The sequence below is a fragment of the Nicotiana tomentosiformis genome, chromosome 1 (genome assembly GCF_000390325.3).
Source record: "Nicotiana tomentosiformis chromosome 1, ASM39032v3, whole genome shotgun sequence".
Classification (NCBI taxonomy): Eukaryota; Viridiplantae; Streptophyta; class Magnoliopsida; order Solanales; family Solanaceae; genus Nicotiana; species Nicotiana tomentosiformis.
In genome coordinates this window covers 149,765,759-149,782,823 of record NC_090812.1, presented here as the reverse complement: position 1 = coordinate 149,782,823, position 17,065 = coordinate 149,765,759, and the positions used below count along the sequence as shown (strand labels likewise).

Sequence of the window (17,065 nt, the reverse complement as noted above, 5' to 3'; positions counted from 1 at the left end):
ATGATTCCAGCACCAGCTACCACCCCACCTCGAGCTGGTCGGGGAGGTCGAGGTCGCCCTAGAGGGGGAGTCCGAGCCATGTATAATGCTCATCCTGCTTGTATAGAGGCAGTTGCTTCTGACTATGTCATTACACATATTGTTCTAGACTGTTATAGAGATTCATCATTGTTATTTGACCCAGGCTCTACGTATTCTTATGTGTCCTCTTATTTTGCCCCACATTTGAGTTCCCTTATTTACGTATCTACTCTTGTGGGAGATTCTCTTGTTGTGGACCACGTGTATCAATCGTGTTTGATTGCTCTTAGTGGTTTTGAGACCAGAGTCGAATTATTATTATTTAGCATGGTAGACTTTGATGTTATCTTGGGCATGGACTGGTTGTCGCCCCATTATGTTATTCTTGATTGTCACGCTAAGATCGTGACGATGGCTATGACAGGCTTACCGCGATTAGAGTGGAGGGGTAACTTAGAGTATACTTCCAGTAGAGTTATTTCATTTCTTAAGGCTCAACGAATGGTTGAGAAAGGGTGTGACGCGTATTTAGCTTATGTGAGAGATGTTAGTACTGATACCCCTACAGTTGAGTCAGTTCCAGTAGTGAGGGACTTCCTAGATGTTTTTCTAGCTAATCTTCCGGGCATGCCTCCCGACAGAGATATTAATTTCGGTATTGATTTGTTGTCGGGCACTCAACCCATATGTATTCCTCCATACCGTATGGCTCCTCCTGAGTTTAAGGAGTCGAAGGAGCAGTTGCAAGAGATGCTTGATAAGGGCTTCATTTTGCCTAGTGTGTGACCTTGGGGTTCTACAGTCTTGTTTGTGAAGGAAAAGGATGGTTCTATGCATATGTGCATTGATTATCGCCAGCTGAACAAAGTTTAAGTGAAGAACAAATGTTCATTGCCTCGTATTGATGACTTATTTGATCTATTACAGGGAGCCAGTGTGTTTTCCTACGAGATGTCAAATATCCCGACAGTATTAGGTATTCAAGATTTACCATTAATAAAGTTATTAGCCCTTTTGAATGGGGAATGGATCGCCTGCACACCCCGATTGTGCTCTCTGTACAATATAGGCCACAAACCTATATTATCAAGGATTACATGGACGCCTTATACAATTTTATTTACCTACGCCCAAGCTCACACACATGATTCATAAAATACAGCGAACAAGCAGTAAAATCAGTCATACCAAGGTGGTTATACGACTAGTGGAAAATATTTGGTGTAACAGAGCAATCAATGCCCCGAAACTTCCACACTTACTATGAGAGATTCCAAAACGAACAGGAAATCTCTACTCTGCCTGATCATATTAAAATCTGCAAATACTACTTTGCAAAAAGAATTTCATATAAAATCAGTTGGTCGTTCGAAATTAAACAAATCGAACGAATTAAATATTTAGTCAAAATACCAAATATTAAAGGATGGGTTCCTAAATTCAGAGAGACTAAGAAACCCAAGACAGCCAGCAAAATGGGATCAACCTTAACAAGAAAATTATAAGACCCTCAAAATCACCTTGGAGTTGTGCAACTTTCTACGTTAACAATAGCGCAGAAAAAGAAAGAGGAGCTCCCAGGCATGTCACTAATTATAAGCCATTAAACAAAATTATACAATGGATTAGGTACCCGATACCTAATAAAAGAGACTTGTTAAAAAGAACTTACAAAGCTAATATTTATAGCAAATTTGACATGAAGTCAGGTTTCAGGCAAATTCAAATTAGCGAAAAAGATAAATATAAAACTACTTTCAATGTCCCCTTTGGACAATATGAATGGAATGTTATGCCTTTCGGGTCAAAAAATACCCCATAAGAATTTGAAAATATTATGAATAATATATTCAACCCATATAGTAGTATGTCAATTCTTTATACTGACGATGTTCTAATATTTTTAGAGGACATAGATTCTCATATTAAACACTTAAATACATTCTTTAAGATTGTAAAACATAATGGTTTAGTAGTAAGTACTAAGAAGATTAAGTTGTTTCAAACAACCATTAGATTTGTAGGACACGACCTTTACCAAGGAACCTACAAACCAATCTGTAGAGCCATTGTGTTCTCATCCAAATTCCCTGATGAAATAACAGACAAAACTCAAATACAAAGGCTAGGAAGTCTTAACTAAGTCGCACACGTTATCCCCAACAATAGGAAACTCTACGAACCATTAAACAAGCGTCTTAGGAAAAACCCAGTCCCATGGAGTATAGAACAAATTGAAAACCTTAAAAGGGTCAAGACAATTGTTCAAGAACATCCATGTCTAGGTATTCCAAATCCAGATGCATTTATGATAGTAGAAACCGATGCATCAGACGAAGGGTACAGTGGTATTCCAATTAGTTTGTTTCACTTCCGAAATTTGATATTCCGCTCAAAAGAATTATAGTATAGTTAAAATAGATATTTTATGTATAGTACTATGTATTACAAATTTTTAAGATGATTTAATAAATAAAGAATTCTTGTTAAGAGTTGACTGTAAATCAGCTAAAGGAATTTTACAAAAGGATGTTAAAAAACTTAATTCAAAACAGATTTTTGCCAGATGGCAAGCATTATTATCTAGTTTTTATTTTCAAATTGAATTTATTAAAGGCGAAGAAAACTCCTTACCCGATTTTCTAACTAGAGAATTCCTACAGGGAAACAATGAGACCAAACCATACGGGTCCCTTCAGGGCCTCACCAAAAAGAGAGAATAGGTATTCTGCACTTGCAGACTACTTTCCATTTTTACTCATGAGACCACCCTTAAATATAATGGTAACCCCTCCCAGAGTTCCCACTACAAATAAACCGTCAACAATGACAGTTCTTGGATCTATCCTAAAATAAAAGGACCATTCCAATAAGCTTCCTCAAAAGTTTCAACAAGCCAAACTAGTAAGACATTGACCAGTTCAGACTATGCAATGTGACCCTAGAGTCTTTTGCACAAGCAATAAAGCCCGACAAACCATCCAAAACGGAAGGTAAAAAACCAGTTTCTCAAGAAAAGGAAACATTCAAAATATCTCTGTGGATAAAGTGTGCGACATAGATATAAAACTGCTACATAGTTAATGGTTCCTAAGAACCTTTGTAATTGAGTTTTGTCTGTTATTTCATCAGGCAACTTGGATGAGAAGTCAATGGCTCTACATATTGGTTTGTAGGTTCCTTGGTAAATGTTGTGTCCTAAGAATCTAATGGTCGTTTGAAACAACCTAATCTTTTAGCAGTTACTACTAAACCATTATGTTTTACAATCTTAAAAAATGTATTTAAGTTTTTAAAATGAGAATATGTGTCCTCTGAAAATTTTAAAACATCCTCAATATAAACAATTCGCATACTACTATATGGGTTGAATAAATTATTCATAATGTTTTGGTATTATGATGGGGCATTTTTTAACCCGAAAGGCATAACATTCCATTCATATTGTCCAAAGGGGACATTGAAAGCAGTTTTATATTTATCCTTTTCGCTAATTTGAATTTGCCAGAAACCTGACTTCATGTCAAATTTGCTATAGATATTAGCTTTGTAAGTTATTTTAAAAATCTCGTTTATTAGGTATTGGGTACCTAATCCATTCATCTTTTTTCAAAATTTCATCCCAACGAATCATTCTAGGGACGAAAGTGTTACTATGTTCAGTGTCGTCTGCATACGCATTAGGCATAAATTTCATCCCATCCCATTGAATCATCTGATTTCTTGTGAAGGGGACAAATGCTATTCTTCGTCTGTATAGGCATGGTAGGCTTAGGCTATACCCTGTGGGTCTTCCATGTCTCCATTGTCTTGATTCTCCATTGAGGAAGATGCTGATGTTGCTTCTAGCATGGCCTGTACTTCTATTGGAATTGATGTATCAATATTGGCTAAGACTTCTAAGAGTCTCTTTTTTAATTCTGATAGGGAACTGGTTGATCCCATTTTGCTAGTTGCCTTGGGTTTCTTAGTCTCTCGATTTAGGAACCCATCCTTGAATTTTTCATATTTTGACTAAATATTTAATTCGTTCGATTTGTTCAATTTCTAACAACCAACTGATTATATATTCAACGGCACGGTCAACTCAGGTGTTATAGTATCAATATTTGGACCCTCAAAGACAATTCACGTGCCAATAATATCAGTACATGGATCCGCACGGACAATTCACGTGCAAATAAAATAAATCCGCATGGCATGGTCACAGGCCTCCAGTCCAAGCATATCAAACAAGAGAAATTCAATAAGTACACATGTATATGATAAACAAATTATGATTCTCATTTTCCTGGACTGGTGTAAATAATCCGCCATAGGCTATCACTTCTCGAATCGACAAGTTAAAGCAAAAATAGTAACTACCCAATTTATTCAGGGAATTAACCTCTTTGTAACCTCAAGTATAACCCATATAGTTCTCAACAAAGGTACAAATGTGAGAAATGTCATAACTTTACGCTTAACCATAACTCTAGGCATATTATAGCTTAAACATTCTCCCAAACCTGAATACATGCCCCGATGCCCGCACATGGCTCAAACCTCACATAGCTTATATATACGCACTCGTAGCGCGTAGCCATCAAAAATAATTAATGTAACTAGTTCCTCCACCAAGTTTAAATAAAATGCTCGCCGCAAACAAGCCGCAACCCTGAAACAATATGCTTTTGAGAACTCACAGTTTCCCCAAATGCATAGAACACACGAACCATCGTAACTGATCACAACTCCAACACTCGAATGACTATCACCTCCTTCATGCACGATCATCCCACTAGGGATATTTTCATGATTCTCCCATGCCACATATCAATAGTTATAATATTAGTAGTCTATCACCCAGATGAGTACCGTAATACTGATGAACATCCTTAACACTCACTCTAAAAATACCTATGTGAATTTAAATTTTTTCTTCTTACCTTTCTTATACAAAAATGTAAAATACATAATCATACAGAATTATCGTAAATCCCGGCACCACTAATTGTAAATCTCAGATCTTATACATACACAAATATTCTCGATTGCTATATATAATTGTCAAACCCATTAGAACCTTCTCGGGAGTCACCCATATTGCTCAAATCTAAATTGCAGCACCCAAATGGGCTGAAAGACACGTGCGTCATTAGCACAACAATACCCAAAGAGGTAACCCTGCCCTAACAGTACCAATCAATTTCAAACTCTATGGGCACTTCATCCTTCACAAATAATAACTCACTCATCCTATGATCTTCATATACTCATAATGTCAGGACCCAAATTTCCCTCCACTTGGGTATCGTGATGGCACCTAGTCTAAGGGACTAGGTAATCCTAACACTAATTGAAACAACAACATTATCTAAATAATATCCAACAATTTGAAATAGAAATCTCTTAAAATTTACAATTCTCAAAACCGGTAGTACAAGTCATAAGCTCTATAGAGCATTTGCTAGAAAACTTCTAAATACAATTGTCCATGAATAATAATAAACAGTGCAAAATGAAAACTTGAAGGTCTCTCTGAAGCCTGCGAACGCAGCGACAGGTTTACCTTGAGTTTCCATAGCAATGACTCGCTCAACTGCTAACGAACAAATACATGGATCTGCACAAAAATGTGCAGAAGTGTAGATGAGCATACCACAATGGTACCTAGTAAGTATCAAGACTAACCTCGGTGGAGTAATGATGAGGAACCTTCAAGATACCCACTTTTCTAATAAACTGAACAAGTATAGTATATGAACAACATAAATATGACATCTCCATAGATAATCTGCATTATGGCTCACAATACAGTAATGACAATAAGAAAGAAAACAACAAGTATCAGCAGAATATCATGAAAATGACACCGAAAAGTGAATGTAACACAACCTAAATCCGGAATCACAAATACAGCAAGGACAAGAAATAACTCAGCATCTACAACTGCTTTTACATCCGGTTTTAGTCACCAACTCCACGAGGTACCGAACCTCGGACAATTCACAACTCACAGGTCTCAATACCTGAACCCTAACACTTGGCATCATGTACCCTCATAACACCTCATAACTGCACTAACGGCTCACGTGCCAATAGAGCCATTCTCACATAGAAGGCAAGTAAACAAGGGTGAACATCTATGCTCAACAATATCAAGAACACCTCTTATCCGATAATAGTGCTTAACTACGTGTATGCATGTGCAAGTGTACTACCATAGTCCATATCAGTCAATAAGCATAAGGAAAAAGAATGGACAACACGTAGAATATTTTCACACAACTTTCACAAGATAAAGCTCACACAGGAACGTATACCACTTCACAAATGTCAACAACAAGAATTCCCCAGGCCACAAATCATCACAAATCAATCCCTGACACAGCCCACCTTGTCTCGCCACATGTGCAATAGTAACATAAATGTCCGCCTTGTCTCGCCACAGGTGCATAATAATGTTCCCACCATCTCTCGCCACATGTGAAATAGTAACATAAATGTCCGCCTTGTCTCGCCACACGTGCATAATAATGTTCCCGCCTTGTCTCGTCACATGTGCAACCCCCCCCCCCATATATATATATATATCCCACCTTGTCACGCCTCATGTGAAAATATCAATAGTAATAATAGCACGGAAGAAACCTCGTACAACCCCATAACAACAACCGCACGGCAGAAACCTCGTACATCACAATAATAACAATGGCACGGTAGAAAACTCATGCATCACCACAACAAGTACAACAACAACAATGGCAATAATACAAAGTGGGACAAGTAAATCAACTCAAGAACTTTAAATCACGAGAACGGTAGAACCAATTCACAAGAAATAACCACAGTAAAGAATGCTAGGCGTAAAAAGAATAGCTCAACAAGGGGAAAACTAATGTGTAGCAATGACCCCACAATATACATTTCAACAACAGGGAAGTTAACACGAGTCAAATAATTCCAAATAAAATAAGTCGACTAAGAAGTAGGATATCTAACTTCTTTTAAGGTTGAGAAATTACGTAGGATATTCAACAATTAAATTAAGGATAAGCATCGGATAGATAATCATAACCTCAATTAATACTGAACTATGACAAGATGAGATAATAATAATTCCAAATAAAGATAAGCGGCTATGAAAAGATAGCATGACAATAGAAGAGGTAAAATCTTCAGTTAAGTCAAATAAGAGTCAAATAGGAAATAAGAGTGAATCCTGAAGAAATTAATTCAAATTAAAGCATGTATAGGTGAAACTAGTAAATAAGAACTTAATCATATCAAGAATAATTTCATACTTAGAGAATATAAGGACCTAAGAATCCTAAAAGGCCAACTTTTCATAAATAAGCTCGAGCACGTACTCGTCACCTCGCGTACATGGACTACAATCAACATAGAAGACTCAAATCCTAAGGGAAAATCCCCCACACAAGGTTAGGGAAGATACTTACCTCAAATAAGATAAACTTATACTCAAAAAAAAACTTCTCGGGTGAAAAGACCCCGAACAGATCAAATCTAATCAAAATAACTTCAAAGCGCAAATAAAACTAATAAGAAACTATTCCGGATCATAAAGCTTCAATCTTTATCAAAATATAAAAATCGATCCAAAAGTAGACCCCCGGGCCTGCACCTCGGAACCCGACAAATTTCGATACTAAAATTATCAAATTTCGATACCATTTTTCCCTCAAATTATGATTTTTCATTTTGAAAACATTCTTCAAAAACCAACATTTTTCTCAACTCAAAACACAAATTAAATGATTAAAATGAAGATAAAATCGTGGAATATGATAAATTCAAGGTGAAGAACCCACAAAGAAGCTCCCAAAACCAAGGTCCAAAACTCAAAATATGGTGAAAATGGCCAAACCCTCGATTATAACCTTCTGCCCAGGCATGACCGCACCTGTGACATAATTAGCCGCATCCGCGCAACCGCAGGTGCGCACATCCAAACCGCACCTGCGCTTCCTCGGAATGCATTCGGACCCCGATATCAAAAAGTCCACTTCCGGTCAAAATCTCCAAATATTTGACTTTCGCTATTACAAGCCTAAATCAGCTACAGACCTCAAATTCACAGTCCAGACATGCTCCTAAGTCCAAAATCACCCAACGGAGCTAACGAAACCGATAAAACTCCGTTCCTGAGTCGTCTTCACATAGTTCCAACTATGATCAAAATCTTAAGACTTAAGCTTCCGTTTTAGGGAGTAAGTGTCCCAAATCACTCCGAATCACTCGGTAATTTAATTCAACCATGCACTCAAGTAAATACACATAATACAAAGCTTCTCAGGGCCTTATGCCGCCGAACGGGACTTAAATTCTCAAAATGACTGGCCGGGTCATTACACATAAGGTGTAATATATCTCGTATCTAGGAATTCAAGTATTCGATTCATCCACATTCTCAACCTCTGCATGTCATGACTAATCCACAAATATGCCTCAGACCAAAACTAAAAATTAACATATAACCATGAAATTGAATTGTCAATAGCAGGCTCCCCCACTTGGCTCAATGCCATAAATTAAAACACTCAATAATTTGCAGTACCCATACTCTATTACTGAATTAACACCGCAGTCAATTTAATGAAAATTCTTCTCAACCTCATACCACGCCAACCATAAAATATATACCTTAATCGTCCGCTAAGATCACATTCATTCTCTTAACACTCAAGCCATTTTTCTCAACCAGATTCCAATTCAAGTCTCAACACATATGTCCCGCTGGCAGAAAAGAAACTCTCCACTCACTTTATAAGGAACACACCTACGTAGATTACTCCACAGGGGATAGCCCACCTGCTTAGCCTTAAATCGGTATCTTGTTATACCCTTTCGCAATCACAATTACTATGCAATTACTTAATATTTCTTAGTCCAAACTGATTAACAAGACATGAGAACCTATTTCTTTCCAGCATTAAGCAACAAAAAAGATCCTTCAATGAACTCATACTTGACACTGTAAGTCACATCAAAATGAAGAAAAATCATCAATAGAAAATCTTGAGTCACAAGTAAAATTTATTTGTTGCATTTAACCCATCTGAACGCATCCCGCATTCACATCATTCTTATCATATACCAAACTCATAAGTCCAATCGCACAGGTTCTCACAACCGAAACTATGGAGCTTAAGCTGCGGTCTAACTCCGACCTCATGTCCTCCAGACTGGCCCATCAACAAAACACATAATACTCATCTCGAACCTCATTCATGTAATCACAATCCGGTGATGCACAGACGATACCAAGCGCTCAGATGCGCACAAGAATTCGTGGAAGGAATTCAAAGAGTTATGTTTCAAGGTGAATCAATGTCGTACAATGGAATACAAGAAAGTGAAATTTCCTAAAGGTTCGACAGCCTCTCGAAGATAAGTATAGATGTCTCTATACCAGTTCGCAAGACTCTACTAAACCTGCTCATGATTTGTGAGACCTTTGTAACCTAAAGCTCTGATACCACCTTGTCACGACCCAAAATCTTAACTTGTCATGATGGCACCTATCTCAATACTAGGCAAGACGACAACCTCAATAAACTGCAATTTCCATTAAGTTTGCAAACATAATATTGAATTTCATAGAAAATCACAAAATTTCTGACATAAAAATACATTCCCAAAACCTGGTGTCATTGAGTACATGAGCATCTAATATGAATACAAAGTCTGATTGATAAAAAAGTGTCTGAAAATATAGAACAGTATAATAACGAAAGGAAAGAGAGACAAGGTTAGTGGACACCGAGCAACTACCTTATAGTCTCCAACAGTTTAATCCTCAAATCTACCAACCGCCGTATCAGAAAGTACCTGGATCAGCACACGAGGTGCAAAGTGTAGTATGAATACAACCAACTCAATAAGTACCAAAACTAACCACTGGGCTGAAAGTAGTGACGCAATTTGCAGGTACAGTCCAGTATAAATAATATCAATACATAAATGTAGCCATGCTTTCAAGGTCAACAGTTGCTTCCAGTACAAATAAAACAGATCAATTCTGACAATACGAGGAAGATGACATCTTTGTATGTACATGCCAATGTACATACTGTATGTGATGCACCTTAATGAAAACTCTGTGTACTCACAATCGAAAATACTCAATCACTAAGTACTGTATATGGCCAATCAAGCAAAAGGAAGATCTATACCAAAATATATATGTATATCCATCAACTGACAGTCAGTCACTCAGTATTGTATAAGGTCAATCCAGCCCATGGGAAGCTCCATCCCCAAATATCAATGATTCGGATAAGATCCAGGTCCAAGGAAAATCCATCCCTCAATGTAAATACTTCGGGCAAGATCCATGCACAGGGAAAATCTATCCCTCAATATAAATACTTCGGGCAAGATCCATCCCTCAATATATATATCCATGGCAATATCCATGCCCAGGGAAGATCCATCTCAGATATATATATCAACTACCCTCACTGTGGAGTTGCAGACTCCGGAGGGGCTCCTTCAGCCCAAGCGCTATAATAACCCAGATCCAGGCCTAAGTAAATAAAACTTGTTGCGGCCTGCAGCCCGATCCCATAATAACAACCTCAGAATCAGGCCCTCGGCCTTACTCAGTCATGACTCTCTTCAATCTCTCGCGCTCACAACATCATGAAACTAGACCAAAATGATGATATGTTGTATCAATGAATAATAACAAAGACTGAGATATGATATGCAAGTGATAGAAGTGACTGAGTACAAAGTTGTAAATTTAATCAACAATTCAACAACAATACGACCCATGTAGGTCCCAAAATATATCAGTGTGTAGCCTAAACATGATCTTTAATATGAGTCTCAGCTCAATTTATCTAACACGTGGAGGATATGCGAAAAATGTCATTTATTTAATTAGGAAACTCCACGGAATCAATTTAAGTCATAATTTCTATGATGCATGCCCACATGCCCGTCACCTAGCATGTGCATTATCTCCAAACAATTCATACAACACGAAATTCAGGGATTTATACTCTCAAAACCAAGTTTATAAGTGTTACTTACCACAACCTTCAAGCTCCGAAAATACTACAATGCTCCAATTGATTAAAATATCCAAATATGACCCATAATTCAATACCTACCATTAGATATCCCAACTACATCAAAATAAATACGAAAAGATTTAAATATCCATGTAGCTTTCAAAATTCTGCAACAAGCCTTCAACAATCACACATTATCCAATGGACTTAGCTATTGGCCTACTCAATTCCATTCTTATCATTTAATACTCATTTGGAGTCATTAATAATACTATGTTATTTACCCAACATTATTAAGTCACTATTCATTGTCTTCTCCAACAAAACTCTATGTTCAAGAACACCCATTTCAAGAACTGGTGTTGTATCTTGTCCAAATGGTGATTCCCTATTCAATTCATTCATCAATTAAGTTATCAAGTCCATTAGAATCATTAGAAACTTAAAACAATCCCTTTTATTTCAATTCATCACTATTTATCTTTTTTCTTTGCCCAAAATATCATTTTTAAGACCCTCTCTTAGGGTTCATACAAAATACCATTACAACTTCAAATAAAATTCATAAACATGATACCCATACTCCAATATGACATATATATGAAGCTCAAGTGAAGGGATTACCTCTTGATGGAAAAATCTAACTTTTCCTCTTTTTGGTGTTCTTGAAGATGCAACCCATTTCCAATGGATTTGATCCATAATAGTGTTAGTGTTATCACTAAATGATGATATATAATCATCCTTGTACCAATATAACTTACCTTCAATTGTATCCATGGAGGAAGAGCTCCTCCTTCTCTCTAGAAATCAATTCCAAGTTGAAGAACTAATATTTTCTCTCTCTAAACCCCTTGTTTTAGCCCCTTTAAAATGGCCCCTAAAGGTGCGTAGCCTCCCTACGTAGTGTACGCACAAAGGCTACACAGGGTGGACTTCTATCCCCATTCAGTTGGAATCTGGTGTATTTGCCTACGCAATGGTGCGTAGCCTATGCAAGACACGCGTAGCTGTTCTGCCACCCTTTAGTAAAAAGGTCATAACTTCTTGTAGGAATATCCAAATGACAAACTGTTTGAAGCAGAAATAACTAGACATATAGTGAGAGGTATGCTCGTTTGAAGTTATGTCTTGTGCGAACTCACTTGAAACTTTATCTCATCAAATAATTTTCAACTTGACTTAGCCGTAGGGCTCTTCTTAGACCATAAACTATTCTTAATGCACCTAATACATATTATCATGATCAATTGATATCATTCAAATTATCAGTCTTGTTCACACCTGAATTAATATAATTAGCACCCGCCAATCTTCTTAATGGTCTTAAAACTCTACGAAATTTTCCGAGGTGTTACATTCTCCTCATTTATGAACATTCGTTCTCGAATGTTTTGCAAGTCATTATTAGGAATATCATTATCCTCCTTTCACCTTAACCATCATTCTTATTCATGCCTATTTATATGGGTCTTCCAATATTTCGACTTCCTTAAGGCTCCCAAAATTTGGCTAACTCTCTAAATTCTTAAATAATTCGGCAGAGTATCCCTTGCAATTGAGACTATCCCAAAACTTCAACCTGTCCAGAACAAGCCCCCACACGGGCACCAATTTCAACATAATTCAAAAACCAAATATCTTTACATAATATGATGTCTAGGCCCCACACAATCGCATATATATGCTCAATGTACAACAACAAACTATTTAGGACCCCCACGACCACACATACTTCATCAACGTATAACAACAAAATATCCAAGTCTCGCATGGCTGTGCATATACCAAAATTGCATCAAATAATTCTCTATTATTTTAAATAGTTGCATATCTATACCTCTCTCATTCCAACATCGGTTACCCTATATTGCAACACATATTACTACCATACATATATGTATTCTCTCTTTAGTATATGTGCACCAAGTCACACGTGAAAGAGCATTTCTTGCCTATATTAAAATTCCATTTCTTCCATTCGAATACTTTCTCATAAATATAAAATTACTTCTAAGCATAGTTTGTACACATAGGACATTTGATTCTATAGTTGCCAAGTCCTTCCAAAATACTCTTTTATTCCATCTGAATACCAACAGGATATTTGTCTTACTTAGATCCATTCACATGGGTGATTTATGCCTCCACTTACATTGTAACTTTTGAGTTTCCTTTAGATCTCTAATTGTTTGATACGGTTGCTAACAATTCCGCTAAATGAGAAATTTTCAATCCACTTCCTTCCCTTTCATTGCACAAGTTTCCATTCATTCTCGAGCATCACTGTACATATTTCTATTTTCTTAACCTTAACCAACTCATAGATACCACCATGTCCTTTGTCATATTTATCTTTCATAGATTCAATGCCTACCATAGGATTATTACCATTGATTATAGGCTTCCAATTCCCAAGTGACAATGCTATTAGCTCATTAAATCATGGAACCAAGACACACAAATTTAATAACAGTAACCAACTCTTCTAGAGCTCACATTAACATCCCTCGCACGGACAACTCATGTACTATAGTATCAATATCTGGACCCGCACGGACAACTCACGTGCCAATAAAAATGAATCCGCCTTGCATGGTCACAGGCCTCTAGTCCAATCATATCATACATGAGCAATTGAATAAGTACACATGTATATGATAAACTAATTATGATTCTCCTATTCCTGGACTAGTGTAAATAACGCGCCATAGAGTAGGCAGGTGCAAAGTGTGCTATCACTACTCAAATCGACAAGTTAACGTAGAAATAGTAACTACCCAATTTATTCAAGGAATTAACCTCTTTGTAACTTCAAATATAACACAGATAGTTCTCAACAAAGGTACGAATACGAGAAATATCATAAGTTTACGCTTAACCGTATTTCTAGGCATATCATAGACTAAACATTCTCCCGAATCTGAATAGTTGCCCTGATGCCCGCACATGGCTCAAACCTCACACACATAGCGCGTAGACATCACAAATAATTAACGCAACTAGAGCCTCCACTGAGTTTAAATAAAATGCTCGCCTCAAACATGCCGCAACCCTGAAACAATATGCTTCTGAGAACTCCTAGTTCCCCAAATTCATAGAACACATGAACCATCGTAACGGATCACAACTTCAGCACTCGACTGACTATCACCTCCTTCATACACGATCATCCCACTAGGGATATTTTCATAATTATTTCGTACCACATATCAATAATTTGAATATCAACATTCTATCAACCTGATGAGTACAACAATACTAATGAACATTCGTAAGTCAAAACACAATGCACCTGCTGATATGTGCACCCTTCTCAAGGATTACCTACCAGTTATAACATTCGTCTAAACATATAAAATTGACCATTCTCTCCATAATTCGTGATTTTCCTTTTTAAGACTGAACTGCCACCTTATACATGAAATTCTTAATCCTACACAACACACTGCATCTATCATTCCACTATGTGTCAAGCACAAGAATCTCGTTATCAACTATGGGTAACAAGCAAATTACACACTCGGTTATTTAGAAACCTTCCTCTTGCTTCCTTCCAGGAGGAAATCACAATACACAACATGTTCCCTACAGCGGTAGAAAATATTTAGTAGAAACCATCAACAACACTATGAAATCCATTTGCACCTAATCAAGCTATCAGAACTAAATTCCTCGGACTCCACCAAGCCACGCAGGTCACCAAACCCAAGAATATTGCCACCAAAACATCTTTAGAGCCTCACCACATTATAATTACCCTAAAGTTGACACTTCTCCTTGTCAGAACACTACCATCCTTACCCAAAGCTCACTACAAGACATCTTAACATAAAATGACACCGCCCTAAGGCCCATAAGACATTGTACTTTTCTTAAGCACCACAAAGTATCACAACCGAGACACCCACTCTGAAGGACCTTATGTGAATTTAAAATTGTTTCTCTTTCCTTTATTATATTAAAAATGTAGAATCCATAGTCTTACATTATTACCGCAAGTTCCGACACCATACAATGTAAATAACCAATTATAGCGATATACGAATCCGAAAAATTCTCAATTGCCACATATACATTTTGAATCCATTAGAACCCTCTCGAGAGTCACCCACTTTGCTCAAATCCAAATTGCACCACCCAAACGGGCCAAAACACATGCGCCCCATTATCACAACAACACCCAAAAAAGTAACCCTGCCTTAATACTACCAATTAAATTCATACTTCGTGCGCACTACATCCTTTAAATAACAACTTAATCATTCTATGATTTTTATATACTCATAAAGTGCAATATAACCTATATTTAGGAATTTCTTTACTTGAGTCATACTCGATCTAAATCTCTACATGTCATAACCAATTCACATGTATGCATTAAACCGAAAACAGTACAACACATAACCATGAAATCAAATCGTCAATAGCAGGCTCCCCCACTTGGCTCAAGGCCATAGAACAAAACATTCCATAACTCACAATATCCATACTCTATTACTGCCATAATACTCCAGTCAGTACAACAAAAATATTTCACAAGATCAGGTAACACAAACCATAAAATACCTCAATCAGCCGCTAAGTTTGCATTCATTCTCTTGATACTTAAGTCAACTTTCTCAACCCATACACTTTGCTGGTAGAAAAGAAACTCTACATTCAACATTATAAGGAACACACCTACATAGATTACTCCTTAGGAGATAACCCACCCGCTTAGCCTCAAATTGGCATCTTGCTATACCCTTTCGCAACCACAAATACTATGGAATCACTTAATATTTTTGAGTTTGAACTCATCAACACGACATGAGAATTTAATTTGTCCCACAATTAAACAACGTAAAAAATCATTCAACACATTCATACTTGAGACTATACGTCAAATCAAAACAGACACTACCAGACATATGAGTCCCGCAATAATATTATACTTATCATATAGCCATTTAACCGCTCATCGAGCCACAAATTCTTCTCGTAGGAACATTACAGGACATATGAGTCCAAATGTACAAGTTCTCACAACCAAAAATGCTGAGTCTAAGTTGCGGTCTAAACATGGCCTCAAGTACTCTATACTGGTCCATCATCAAAACACAGAATACACATCTCGAACCACGTTCGTGAAATCACAAGCCAGCGATGCACAGTTGATACTGAGTGCTCACATGTGCATACGAATGCGTGGAAGGAATTCAAAGAGTTATGTTTCAAGTTGAATCAATGTAGCACGATGGAATACAAGAAAGTGAAATTTCCTAAGGGTTTGGCATCCTCTCAAAGATAAGTATAGATGTCTCCGTACCGATCCACAAGACTCTACTAAACCTGCTCATGCCTCGTGAGACCTATATAACATAGGGCTCTGATACCAACTCGTCACGATCCAAAATCCTAACTTGTCGTGATGGCACCTATTTCAATACTGGGCAAGCCGACAACCTCAATAAACTGCAATTTCCATTAAGTTTGAAAACATAATGTTGAATATCATAGAAAAAATCTCACAATTTCTGACATAAAAATACATTCCCAAACCCCAGTGTCACTGAGTACATGAGCATCTAATATGAATACTGAGTCTGACTCATCAAAAACTATCTAAAAATATAGAACAATACAATAAGTGAAGGAAAGAGAGACAAGGTTAGCAGACACTAAGCATCTACCTTGATAGTCTCTAACAGTTAAATCCTTAAATCTCGCAACCGCCGTATCCGAAAGTACCTGGATCTTCACACGAGGTACAGAGTGTAGTATGAGTAAAACCAACTCAATAAGTAACAAAACTAACCTCTGGGCTAAAAGTAGTGATGAACTCCGCAGGTACAATCCAGTATAAATAATATCTATACATAAATGTAGGCATGCTTTCAAGTTCAACAATTGCTTTTGGTACAAATAAAATAGATCAATTATGATAATACGAGGAATATCAGATCTATGTATCTACATGCCAATGTACATACTGTATGTGATGCACCTTAATGAAAACTCTATGTACTCACAATCTA

At 37.0% G+C, this 17,065-nt stretch overlaps 1 protein-coding gene across 1 annotated transcript; it reads left to right on the top strand.

The window, feature by feature from the left end:
* Positions 1–432: 432 nt before the first annotated feature.
* Positions 433–807, top strand: LOC138891564 (uncharacterized). Its single transcript, XM_070175058.1, has one exon. It carries the CDS (start codon positions 433–435, stop codon positions 805–807), a length of 375 nt encoding a protein of 124 aa, XP_070031159.1.
* The last annotated feature ends 16,258 nt before the right edge of the window (positions 808–17,065 follow it).